The sequence below is a fragment of the Diospyros lotus genome, chromosome 3 (genome assembly GCF_014633365.1).
Source record: "Diospyros lotus cultivar Yz01 chromosome 3, ASM1463336v1, whole genome shotgun sequence".
Lineage (NCBI taxonomy): Eukaryota > Viridiplantae > Streptophyta > Magnoliopsida > Ericales > Ebenaceae > Diospyros > Diospyros lotus.
The window spans coordinates 40,509,742-40,523,824 of NC_068340.1; the positions used below are offsets into that span (position 1 = coordinate 40,509,742).

General features: G+C 35.1%; 1 protein-coding gene across 1 annotated transcript; it reads right to left on the bottom strand.

Moving 5' to 3' along the window:
• Positions 1-608: 608 nt before the first annotated feature.
• LOC127797913 (uncharacterized) lies at positions 609-13,131 on the bottom strand. Its single transcript, XM_052331111.1, has 14 exons — positions 12,464-13,131; positions 9,899-9,985; positions 9,428-9,531; positions 9,243-9,293; positions 8,625-8,796; positions 8,198-8,518; positions 5,112-5,315; positions 4,504-5,010; positions 4,178-4,387; positions 3,464-3,652; positions 3,127-3,299; positions 1,843-1,995; positions 1,625-1,706; positions 609-1,542 (listed from the first exon to the last, which is right to left on the bottom strand). Exons 1-14 carry the CDS (start codon positions 12,968-12,970, stop codon positions 1,153-1,155), a joined length of 3,150 nt encoding a protein of 1,049 aa, XP_052187071.1. The 5' UTR covers positions 12,971-13,131; the 3' UTR covers positions 609-1,152.
• Between the last annotated feature and the right edge of the window lie 952 nt (positions 13,132-14,083).

Here is a 14,083-nt window from a genome sequence, read left to right on the forward strand (position 1 = left end):
GTAGAAATGAGAATATGTTTCAAAATATAAAACACAATATGAAAATATATTGTAAATTGTGAGCATAGTTTTTGCTCCTTCAAACTGTAAATCTCGTTATGTAAGATTGGTTTTTAAATTCTATCTAAATTCTTATTTTTATTTGTGATTATCACAGATTAATATGATACTTAATGTGTCAGCTCAAATAATTTCATTATTTTTTTGTATAAATTTTAATTTATCAATTAAAAATTTAGCTTATTGAAAGTTAAGCACTTTCAAAATTAAAAAAAAAAAAATTGTTTAAGAAATAATAAATTTTGAATGATGATTAAATTCAAGCAAAGTATAAGTAAAGTAAAAATTGTATCCAGTGACCTGATGGTAAAACGATTGGACAAGTTTGATCCCAGCCCATTTAAGCTAAAGAAAGAGGCCCAGGCCTGAATCACCAGAAAAAGACTAAAAATGAAATAGCAGGTAAAATCTTTAATTCTTCCAAATTCGAAGTAAAAGGAAGGGGAAAAGGATCGCAGGAAGGAAGACACTGTGGATCCCAACTACCAGTGTACTCCCAGTTCTCCAAAAATGAGTTTTAGATTTTAAAATTCATAAGAATGGTAACGTTCATCAACTTCATATGCTAATTAATAATAATCAGAAGAACAGAAACAAGAAAATTAAGTCAACAACTTGATATGCTAATAAAGAGAACTCATTTTGTTATTTGTGCGTGGGGGTGGGGGTATGTACATTGATGAAAGAATGATAAGGGTTTTGCTGGCGATGTTGCAAAAATTAATGACAAAACAAAAAGAATTTGAGATCAATTAGGCGTGCACCTTGGCTTGGAATTCCTGCGTAATGTCTGTCTTTAGAGCCGCTTGAAATGGTCACAGCAACAAAAGGCAAAAGGCTTCAAAATTGCCCGTCAAGCATATCATATGTATGTGGAACTGCAAATCAGCCCTTCTGTCAGTCAAAAAAAAAATGTTGATGCTGTTAGAAAGAATCTCAATCTTGCTCTCCTTTGATCTGTACCAGCTTGAGCTTGTTCCTAGTTTTCAGTTGAGGACCAAAATTTGGTTTCAGTTGCCGTATATTGGGGGAGTTGTCAAAAAAGAAAGAAAAAAGAATATGCAAGTGTGGTTGTGTTCTTAAGGCTGCGTCCTATCCACCCAGTGACTTCTGCTTGTATCCATGCTTCATCCTGTCGAGTAATTTCTCCTTTGTTTTCCTCTTCTTATCCATCTTTAGCCTATACCTCTCTTCCCTCTCTCTTTCATATACACCTCGCCAGTATATTTCCCCGGTCAGAGGCCACAACCACGCTTCACTTGGATGATCGCCATCATCTGCAGCCTCGGCGAGATCTTCATCCATGCTCTTCAATAAAGTAGAGTTGAAGTACTTCACCCACATGAAACCCTTCCGCTCTTCGACTGGATGCTGCTCTTGTAATGAACCCGAGCGAGGGTCCAAGTAAACCATCTTCCGCGCGCTATGATATGCCCACACATTGACCAGGACTTCCAGAATCCGGCAATAACAGTGCTTTTTCTGCTTGCAATGAAACAGCAACAACTTAGAATATCATACGATCCATAAAGGTCCACTGCAACCTGAAAGGAAGGTGGCTTACCTCAAGGTTTGAAGAACCCAACAAACAGGTGGTGATTTTGCTTGAATTGGTGTGCAAGGCATTGAGAGAATCAGCAAACATCCTGTGCAATTTTTTGGGCGAAGAAAAAGTAGCATGAATTTCACAAGCTGGCGAGTAGATTGTTCAATGAGACATTCTGCACATGCAACACTCTTTTAACTAGATGCTACAAGAAATGGATGATTCCAACACCATACCTGGAAAACATTATAAACTCTTGGAAGGAAGGAGTTGGCATCACCCAGCTATGTAGGGAAGACCAGTGACCACCATCTTCAGGCATAGGAGGAAGAGCGTCAACATGTGATGGCAAGGCATACATCTGGCGGAAAGCCTCTTCAAAGACAGTTCTGCAGGCATTTTGGAAAAAGAAGTTACAAGAGATAAGCTAAAAGGAAAGGGAGGGGGTTAAAAAAAAAACAGCATTCTAAATTGATATTTTCAGATATTTCCTGGCCTATTTTCGATACAAAGTACAGCCATAGCAATGTGAACTCTTATTATAGTGCTTTACCCAGAGAAACGTTCCTATGTCCCATAATTTTTAATTTTCAAACAAGATTTCACATTACACAGTTAAGCATGCCTGGCTTTCACTGCTTTGTTGATTAAAATGCTAAGGTGACTATAATAAAAAAAATCAAACAGCAGGTTATTTTGTCTAAAACTGCAGCACAGAGAACCATGAATGATGAAAATTGAAAAAGAAAAAAAATCATACCTAAAGAGCTAGTTAAAATGCTTTTATAGCCCCATCTCAAGCCTGGACTATCTCAAAGACAATAGATAATAGCCCTACTTTTATAGGCATATGAAACACAAGCTAAATATATTTTCCCACCAATTACATGCAGTATGTCCAACTATGGTGTTCTAGGTTGTGATTTAAAAATAAGTAGAGGAAATTATATTCTTTAACGATAAGCACACTATATCAAGGATGTTCATATTTATTTTTCTTCAGAAAATATAGTCAATGAATTGAATCCCTTGGTAGTGCAATTTCTGGTGGATATAACTCGCAACCCACAACATTCAATATAATATAACTAGTTCTATTAATCCAGGACTGTTTTGTCAAAGGGATAAGCAAATTATGCATTAAACTTCAGTAAGAGTCAGAATGCAACCAAACACCCCCCCCCCCCCCAAAAAAAAAAAATAATAATAATAATAATAATTAGATAAATAAAGACAATAAAAATCATATTCAATATTTTGTAAACAAGAGTGACAGATTCTAAGCATATCCTACTAATATGAGGAGAAACAATTAAAACAAACAAGGCAAGAAACTCTTATCTTCTTTTTGGCCTGTTCACAAAATAAAAGACTATAAAGATGCATAACATGGGATGGCAGGAAAAGAAAAGGAAAAGCAGAAAGAAGGAAAAAAAAACTGACCAGAAAACCACTCAACTATTAGCAAAATATTTTAAACATGTTCTGCAAATATCATCTCCAAATTCTGTGAAACATACCGGCAGTTCCCTCCATTTAAGATGTCACACATAGACCAAAAAGTAAGGACATCATTAGTTCCCAAAAGTCCACCGTCTGTTCCCAGGCTCGCCCAATAGTATATTACATCTCCTTTAGTTTCCGTTTTTATTATTTCTTCCAGAACCTTTTCAGCTTTGGAAGACAATGAAACCTGTTATGACAGAACAATAACGTCAAAGAAAAGAAAACCAGCCAGGGTCATATTCATAACATATGCTGTATTATATCTGTAAATGAAAAACACCAAAATAAAAGAGAGTGAAATTGCTCCTCGCCCCCTTCTATGTGTTGGAGGACCACCAGTGAAACATATACCTTTCTGCCAGCAGCACGCCATGATTGAAACCCAATCCAAGGACGCTTGTGAATGTTATCAACATTCTTAGCAACAGCAAACATCCCTCCTATCTCACAAAGAATATCCTGATAGTATGTGTCATTCAAAAATGGAAGCCGTCCAACTGCATCCACATCATCCGATCTCAATCTCCGTGCTCTTCTGGACTGAGATAATGTAGGAAGATCAGAAACAACAAAACTACATATTCCACGGAATAAATTATGAAGATCATCTGAACTAGTTAAGATTGACAGGAAGGTTATGTCTTTTAGCTATACAGGTCATGTATGTATGTGTATATGTATATTTCGTTTAACAAGAGGCAATAACTTGCTTGGAAGTCATAAGAACTGGTGACAAAGATGGAATGGAATTAAATGAGTTCAAAGAAGCAACAACGATGTTTGGACCTCTTATGAACAAAATAACCACTTGAGCCAAGACCACAAACAGCAAAGTAGCCACCCTAAACAAGTTCGTTCACAGTGCACGTTGGTAACAAAGTGCATAATTATGCAATGTGGAACAAATTAAGTGATCTGATATCGGGAATAGATATTAAAATAAGTTAATCTCAAATATAGTATTGGCAAGGTGAAGTTGGAGTCACCCAACAGGTTAGGGGGGAAAAATACTAATAGAAGTTCATAAAAAAGAAGTGTACAAGAATCCAAGTGAGAATAGCTTACAAGACTTAATCCACGGTACAAAGACCCATGGTGCAAAAAGGGCCAGGCCCCAGTTCCACTATATATTTCATATATGCACATCGCCTGGCCAGTCCTCTCTAGCTCTCCTTCATCCCTTTCATTTGCTTCAAACTTAAGTTTTTCAGATTTTCGAGCATTGCGATATATATCATCCCACTCACCAACATCTTTTTCCATTCTTTCTTCAATCTACAAATTGAAATCACAATGCTCTTTTAACAATCAACCGAAAAGTAAAGGAAATAATTATTTTAAACACACGGAGAGGCATACAAGAAATAACGATATGGCAAAGTAACACATACCGCATCCTCCTCCAGCATTTCCACCTCTTCCAAGCCTTCTATCTCCATTAAGACACCCCAATCTAGATCAGTAGGAAAGTCCTGCACCAACATCTCAGATTCACTCTCAGAAGTATTTCTTAAGTCAAAAAGGTTGGTCAACTCTTCCTCAAGGACACTAACAACACTCAATTTTCTCATATATGAGTCCTGATCCAAAATTCCCACATCATGAGTTCTTTCTTCCATTTCCTCCCTGAATAAATTCCATTCCCATGCATCTTGTTTGACCTGAATCTGCCCTGGCAGCAGCACATCTGATGGGACAGTGAGAACATTCTCCAAAAGTTTTGCATAGCCAGCAATGCAATCTGATGCTTGCATGTTCTTAGCCAACTGCCTTCCAGAGTAACCCACAGCATGAGCAAATTTAGAGAGTTTTCCTTTTGATATTAAGAGCGAGAAAGCTCTAAGCAATGTATCAGGCTTATGTTTTGTATAAACCATCCCATTAACTCCATCTACAACCTGAAATTCAAGGTATTTCATCAGATGTTGAAAAGAACAGAAGGCAACACCACCATTCTTTGGTTGAAAGGGTAAATGTAAAAAAAGCTGAACGAACTTACATATTTTTTTATGACAGTGCACCCAGGTGCAATGACTGGGATGCCAAATGACATGGCTCGAGTAAGCAAGGGAGGAAAACTCTGTACATCTTGGGAGGAGCCATATAGAACAATATCGGCCATTAATAACAAACCGTTTACGTCACTGTCCATCCCATAGTGGCTTAATGAGTCTTGATGGACTCCTAAATGAGTAGCAATTTCCTACAAAAGTAAATCTAGAATGGATCAATGAAAAAAAGGTTAATCCATCAACTTAGTTTATAGTGACATAAATAGGATCATGATGTGTTAGACATGAGATTTAAATCACTGCTTAGAAAGATGTTCCTCATTTTGATATTCACACATATACAAGTTCAAGGGAAAAATGAGAGAGAAAATTCATTAATGAACATTGATGTAAAGACTTTAAAACAATAAAGAAGCAAATTATGAATTTATATCTAACTCACCACCAATTTATATTTAAATAATTAAATAACTAAAAGCAATTCTGTTATTAGATATGCTAAGAACCACCTATCCAGATACAGATATAGAAACAGACACAAGAAATAATATTTTTAAATTTTTTATTAGTAATATTCATAAACATAATTAACAAAAAAAAAAAATTTAAACAGTATAGGTAGTCCGACATCAGGTACCATTCATTTCATAATAATGACCATACACAAAACTAGTAAAAAAAGTACTAGTACTGAAAGAAAGATATCATTAAATCCATAATAACGAAAATATAAGCATTCAACATAAGAAGAAAATTTGCTCTGTTTGTCAGAATTATAAAAAGGCTGAATTGTGCTTTTTTACTCTACATAAAAACTTATTGCATTTGTAAATACACCAAAAAAGTTCTAAGAACCCATTTTGTCAGTTGACTTGTCCATCACATGTCCAAATCATGGACATACATGTCCTAGAGGAGTCCAAAAATGAAGTAACAATAAAAATTAACAAACACACCATTTGGTACGTCCAGCAGGTATTTTAAGTATCTAACGAGTATCCATGACCAAGATGTGTTGCAAATGTATATGGCATACCAAATAAATTGTTTTAGGAAACAAAAAGTTAACATTGTTATTATGTATGTACTATAACTTGGGTTGAAAAAAGAGAATAAAAGCAAAATTTTGAGAGGATTTAGAGGGCTTGTTGCAAGGAATTCCTAGAGGAGACAAGATTGTTTTAGGAGGTGAGAGGTCAAGCCAATGAGGCATACCATGAAACTTTGGAAGAGGGTGATTGAGCAAAGGTTAAAGAGAGAAACCAATGTAATTGAAAACTAATGTCATTTGGTGCTTGGTAGATCAACAATGGAAGCTATCTACCAATTGTCTGATAGAAAGGATTTGAAAATATTTACTGTCAGATACCCGCCAAACCTGTCAAATTTTGAGCCAGTTTGGATGAGAAAATTTATCAAATAGGATGGCTACAGATAAGAAATAAAAATTCCCCATCCAGGAATGGGTTGGAGACAAGTATGGGGTCCTCCAACCCACCCCCAGCCCACACATTTTTAAATCATTTTTTCATTTTTATTTTATTCTATATACATATAATTTTATTTTTCTATCTATATGTGTATATCTATCTATCTATATATATATATATAAGATTATTGTCTAAAAAATAAAATCCATGTTATGCCAAATATCTGCAATGGAACCTTATACACAAACCTAACCTGCATATGTAAATATAGATATCTATATAGAATAGGTTCTAAAACTAAAACAAGATAAAATTATAACAAAATCCTAAATACCTTGGCACTCCATAAACTAACTAAAACTCAATTGTTGCTTGCCTATTTCACCTAAAGAATGCGTTTACACCACCCACCTTAAATTCATTAATTCTCTAGGACATAGAATTCACTTCCATTGAGCAAAAATCTTATAGAGTGCTCCAAAAGTGCCATAGGCATTTACATGATTCTGCTGCCTCACATTGCATAAGAGTTTAAGCAGCATGAGCAGAGTTAACATTCCAGTCCATAAGAACAACCTCAGTCTCAAGCACATAGCAAAGGATAAGGGATTGTTGTTGGAACTAAAACAGGAGGAACATCAAAGCAACCTACTGGAATGTGAGCATCAAAGTTTGTTAAATGGTCAAATATATCCTCAGAATTAAGAACAAGAATAGAATAATATATGAAGTTCAGGCAAGTATATATTCATTTTGTACAAGATTATAAATGCAAGAAAGAAATGGTCTAGTGCCAGGAGAATGAAGTTTATCAAAGGACTTCAGAATTATGCTTAAGGGGCAACATGTCATGATAAAGTCACTCTAATATGGAGCCAGTTAATAATATTCAGAAACAAAAAATTTACCATCCACATGCAAGTCACAGATGCATTTGGTGAAAATCTCAATAATTAGAAGGCCAACCATCAAGAGATAACGGGATGATGAGGGAAAATTATAAAAAATTCCAAGTGGAGTCTCACAGGCAGACCAATTGGTGAACTTTTACAAGCAAACTCTACCGTGGCAAATCCTAGTCCAGATTACTTCTGTCACCAATAACACATCAGAGTAAATCATCCAGACATAATGAAATACTATAGTTTGCCAATGAGTTTGGGGATGAAAATCCATGAAAGTTCTAGGCTACCTCAAACAATTACCAAAATATCTTCCAAAAAGTTAACTAACTAATGTAACTTCCCTACTAGACAGAACAGAAGTAGTTTACCCTTAAAATATAACTTCCATTAAAAAATCTTCCATGTTGCACAAAAAATTAAACAAGTCTTCTAATTGGCATCACCGAAAAAGAACACACATTCATCTCACTTGGCAAACACTTACGAAGTGATAAATTTGGAACCATCACCAAGTAAAGCCAGATGGCATTACAAAGCCAGATGAACGTCAAAAATGCTTTACACAGACATTTGTAAAACCTAGACCAATCCAAGCATATGATTGTGAGGAAAAGACTCCTATTTTCCCTTTTTCCATAATGAACACTTGTAAGTGTGCGAACAAGATCCAGAATCATATACATAATACCTAAAAAAATAAGGAAATAACCCAAAATGCAGTAATCAACCATTGAATACCTGTAAAGCACCATTGTATCCAACAGAGGAGTTTCCACACAAGAAGAGAAACTTAAATGCCCCCCCCACATCATTTCTGCTCGCATATTTGACTAACAGGGGTTCTATGTCATGCATTGCCAATGCATAGTCCCAAGACAGTTCATTGTAGAAGAAAGAACTTCCAACAATTAGAACCAGCATGTCATCTTTATCGAACCCATTATCCTTCCTTAACTGAATTTTGGAGTGGGTATTACTGTAGCTTTCTGCAGCCCACACATCTACCGGTGATCCAGGGATGACAAAGAAGTTTCCAGTGTCAAGCACACTATATAACATCTGATATAAAAGGTAATAATAATTGAGAAACATTTTTAGTCGCTAACACAATGCAAGAAAGTTTGTTTAGCGATAGCTAACAAGGATGGTGGAAAGAAAGATTTACTGGTAGGGAGAAATCTGGAAAAACAGTAACATCAGCTCGGCTAAAAGTATTTTTCCAGTGAGAGAGAAGATTTTCCCAGCCCATTTCCTTATACACTGGAAGACGATTTGCAAGGGCATCTTCTTGAATTATCCATATAAGCGGTACAGAACAAAAGGGCTCCTGCACAAGGCTGCATAAATATAAAATTAACTACTTATAACATCCGGAAACTGAAGAAAAATTGAAACTCATGATCTTCATAGGTACCAACTTAAAAACAGTAACTCAATTTAACAGGTCCACAACCCACATTATTAGGGTTCACCGATAATTGACTGTGACCTGTAACCATTTGCAATGAGCACTAGCATCAAACTTAATTAAGGATGCATTTGAAAACTACAAAGATTTTACATTTTCTCTGCTTCAGAATTTCTATCATTTATCCAACAGGAAATCTAGTTTTATATTCCAGCATTCACTTGTTTCCTCTTCATATTCTAGACTTCAAACCACAAAAAGGTCTGTTTTACATCATCAAGTTAGACACACAGAACAACATTGTACAAGTTGCTGAACTATTAAAGAATATAAAGAAAAAAATTCAAAAGAGGTAATGTCTACAAAGTTTGTTACCTGGAAATAGCATCTTTTCCTTCAAGAGAATCTACAATGACACCTTCAAACCTATAAGGAATAGAGAAATATGAACAATCAATGCTGACTAACAAGCAACAGATGTCACCAAACTAGTTGCAATAAGAAATAAATACTGAAAAAGGTACAGAAGTAGGCAAACTTATGTCAAGTAGCAGTCATACATTAACCAATCAATATGGCCATATCTCTCAGGACTTGGGATTGTGAGTGGGCCTCCTATTTTCTCCCACATAGAATGTGCTCTACCATCCTCTACTGCATAAATCTGTAAAAGAAGCATTGTAAGCAAGCATGATAGAATAATCTCTGTCTGGGATGTCTATCCACGTACCTCTGTGGGCTAGATTAGTTCCAGTGTTCCATATATACAAACTATAGCAACCTATGGAACTGGTTGATTTGCATAAGAACTATAACATACAAATTCTTCTCAAGAAAGCCATTGTTCCAGATAAAGTTAAAAATGACAACCGCAAGAAGAAACAATATCTTTTAGTTCTCATTGTCATGAGTGGTGACCAGAGCAATGTTTATGTACAGAAAATCTATACGCGCAGAGTAAATTCATTTTTAGAAATTTGGAAGACCACAAAACTAGCAGGAAAAAAGTATGGAATTAAACAGAAATTCACCTTAAATTTATAGCCAAGTTCCTGTAGATTCTTCACCACAGTAAACAGCATCAACGATGTTGGATCTTTGCTCATGTTTCCTAAGACCTATCATTGTCAAAAGGAGAACATCATTAACAAAACACAGTTTTGACCACTTCTGCACTTTGTATGCACCAATGTGAGGAACCAGTTATTTGCTGAAATATAATATGTTCCCTAATGGCAATAGCAAAGTTAAACAAGAATACAAAAAATTAGAGATATCAAAACAATGAATGAAATCATTTTCAGGTTTAACTGTTACTTAGCAATACACACACACACACACACACACATATACGTATAATATTCAGTTTTACTCCAAGACTAATTAGTTCAGACAAACTGTACAAGAAACATAAGAAGCATTAGGGCATGTACACAAAGGTACACCAAACAAATAAAAGCTATGCAAGAAGTTGAGTATTTGATGATTAGAATACTAGTAGCAAATTCGTGGAAGTAGCACTAGTGGTAGTAGCAGCAGTAGTATTAACGGTAGCATCAAATGCTGCTGCCTCTACTAATATCATTATTGCAACTAGTACCGGTATTGCATAATATTACCACCAGTACTATATTATTGTGCAAAAACAACAGCCAACAATAACAATTTCAAACAAAGTAGTTTAGTTCAGTGATTTGATAATTTTATGCTGAGCAGATACTAATACTAGTATGCCAATAGCATGTGAAAGATATTTTAACAGACTCAGTAAGGTGACAGCTATAACAAACTGGCCAGTCTATGCATCTGACTGCATCATTAAGCTGAAGAACTAGATGGCACTATTACAAGGTTATACCAGAACAGTTTGAGATGGTTATACTAACTTAACTTTTCGAAATTCTATCACATATATCTGGAATGAGATCCTCTAGCTTTTGTTGACACTATAAAAAGGCCCAGGGATGCCATACCCAATGTGCCATTAGCGTTTTAAAAGTATTTTAACAAAGACTCAGTAACGTGACAGTCATAATAAACTGGCTGCATTCATTAACCTGAAGAACTTGATGGTGCTGTTAAGATTGCTGATTGTTATACTAACTAGATTTTTTAGAAAACTATCATGCATGTGGAATGAGATCCACTAAAAACCAAGGACCCTGTCCAATATGAAATATGTAAAACAAATATGATATTTGGATTGATGACCTAGCATAGAGTGGGGGGGTGGGGGGATGGGTAGAAACTCACATACATTGTAAACAAATCGGAAATGCCTGTAAGACAGGATAAGTTATCTGAAAGTTTAAATTTATAATATTCCATGCAGAGGTGAAGCTAGCAATTTTTGCTTAGGGTGACCAAATATTACTAGGGGGCATATCCACACAGATGATGTTTGATCCATTTATTACTTCAAAAGGTGAAGTTTCAAACAAACCTTTAGGGAACTTGATTAGTTAATAAAGATTTTACACTAACTTATTGGAAGTTTAGCTTTTCAAAAACAAGCTAGCAAAAGCCATGAAACATTGATGCAATCTGCTAGTACTGGGGTTCAAGCCCATCAAGTTTGTTGTAAATTTTAGAGTAGTTTTGAATGTGAGAAATAGAAGAAAATGATAGATGAGACAAACATATAAAACATGATCCACAATAACTTGTAAGAAAAGTTGCATAATTTTTGTTGAAAAAAACATGAGAGCATGAAAATTCATTAAGAAAAAAAAAAACACAGATATCAAGTAATACATGTCAAGTAATACATGTATTACTTGACAAGTAATACATGTCAAAATCTTATTTAAGATTTAACAAAACTTACAATTTTCTTTTTCACCCACTATACATGCACAGTTTTATATTCAAAATCAGATGATCTGCAATTCTAAGACCTTTGTCCAGGTCCCAAGCCAACTTTCCAAATCGTATGGTGAGTATAGAAATCCATAACATTTCAAAGAGTACATGCAATTTCAACCATTCAATGCCATCACATTTCTTTTTTTTTAATGGACTCCATCCACAACAGCAAATGCTATAGAGTTTCGGGTGAGTATTGCCCTATAAATTCTGAAATGTGCCAACTGCCTTATTGAACTCCATTTAAAATCGTATAGTGAGTATTGAATTCCATAACATTTTAGGAGTACTAATTGTGATAAGATATCATTAATTCAAACATTTTTCATAGCCACATAGAATTCAAATAATACCAGAACTTCCAAAAACAGCAAGTAATCCATTAATTTTATTATCATAACCGAAAAAAAAAAAAAAAGTTATTCGTTGAAGCATAACTGTAACTGTCTGCCTCATTTACATCTAATCTGAAAAGTTTTAACTTATATCTGTTCCAGTACTCTCGTGAGTAATAATTGCCAAAAATCGTAATAAATGAAGGCAAGCGCAACGACCTAAAGTTTCTAATCATTTCCGTTTCTAAGAAGAAATGCAACCGTGATTTCATAACAAAACAAATGGAAAGAAAAAACAGAAACTCAATCTTCTACTATCTAAACAAACAAAAATGTGAATTCATAACAAAAACAAATGGAAAGAAAAAACAAAAATGTGAATTGATTAACACTCACGAGTGCAAGTCTAGGAGGCCGAACGCCAAGTCTAGACTGGCTCCGCAACCGATCAAGACCGATCCCCTCCCCGGCCCTCGCCGGCACGAACTTCAACGAACTCCCGAACTTCAAACCATCCAGCACGGACTTTCTCCTCACACTCCCCGGACGCAACAGCGACGCGATCGAGCTCTGCAGCACCATCGAAGCCAGCGCGAACGCGAACACGGCGAAGAACAAGAACAAGTAAAACCAAGACCTGCCTCTGAATGGAAACAAGAGGAGCCTCCGAGCCCCGGACCGGGCATGGAGATGCGATCGGCGCCGATCCGCGGACGAAGCCGCCCTCCCGCGATCCTTGCCTCCGTTAGCGGCGTTGGTAGGGTTAGGATTAAAATTGGAGCTGCGCTTGAAGAGAAATCGGTCGCCGATCGAGCGGAGTCCTAGGCCGCCGTCTTCGGCGGCGGCGCTGTCGTCTTCGTCGCCGGATGAGACTCGGTCGGGACTCGCGGAGCTGCGCCCCATCGGTGTGGAATTCGGTCACCGAACGAGAGGGAAATTGAAGATTTGGAGATGAGTTGGTTTCGACATGAACGAATCGAACAAATCTCTCTCTCTGTGATGAGTGTGTGTCTACGTGTGTGATTTGCTTCTCATTTGGCTTGGCTTCACGTCGTTGAAGATTGTGGAGACCGCGTTTGCTATCATAAATTATAATAATTGGAGGCTCGTCCCGTGAGAATGACGTGGAAAGGCCTTTTGGATTTCCCGTTGTTTCATTTATATGGCGAAAATGACAGAAAATAGATAATTATTAATCAACAAATATAATAAGCCTAAATTGCCTTATTATTAAGATTACTACCATTCTGCGATTCTGGTCGCTCGTGAAAATAATAAATCTAAATTGCCTTATCTTTACTAATTACCTCAATGGTTTCATTAAAAATTTAATAAAAATTATATATAATTTTTAATAATACGAGAAACTCAACATGCCTTTAATACATAAATAACTTTTAAATTAAATTATTTCATTATCTTTGAAATTCACAATCCATCCGAACTCTATCAAATTTATCGTGAGCTAAAATTAATGACCTATTCCCTCAAATAAACACAGACGACTATATGCAAAATATAAAATTTACCCATAATAGCTAATACATTTTTTAAAAATATTTTTTTTATTTCTATTTGATTGTATTTATAAAAAAATTATTATTTTCAAATTATGAAAAGAAAACATAAAAAGACAAAGAAAAGAATGTCAATTTTTATTTATTTGAATTTATTAAATAAGAAGGAAATAAAATTATGTCACTAACTAAGTTAGTAACTTTTAATTTTTATTTTTTATAAATTATATTAGTCATTGTAATAAGTTAGTTATTGTTTTATCTACAATTGTAAGATATTTTAGGAATAGTGTATTAGTGCATTATATCATACAAAATACAAGAGTATTATTCATAAATGTTTAAATAACATTATTGTAACAAATATACCTTTGATAAATAGATAAATTTATAATATTCTAAACTATTAAAGTTAATATCGTCCACACAAAATAAAATTTGTATTAATTTATATTTCATTCATTCCTACTAAAAACTAATAATGTTTTATTTTTAATAT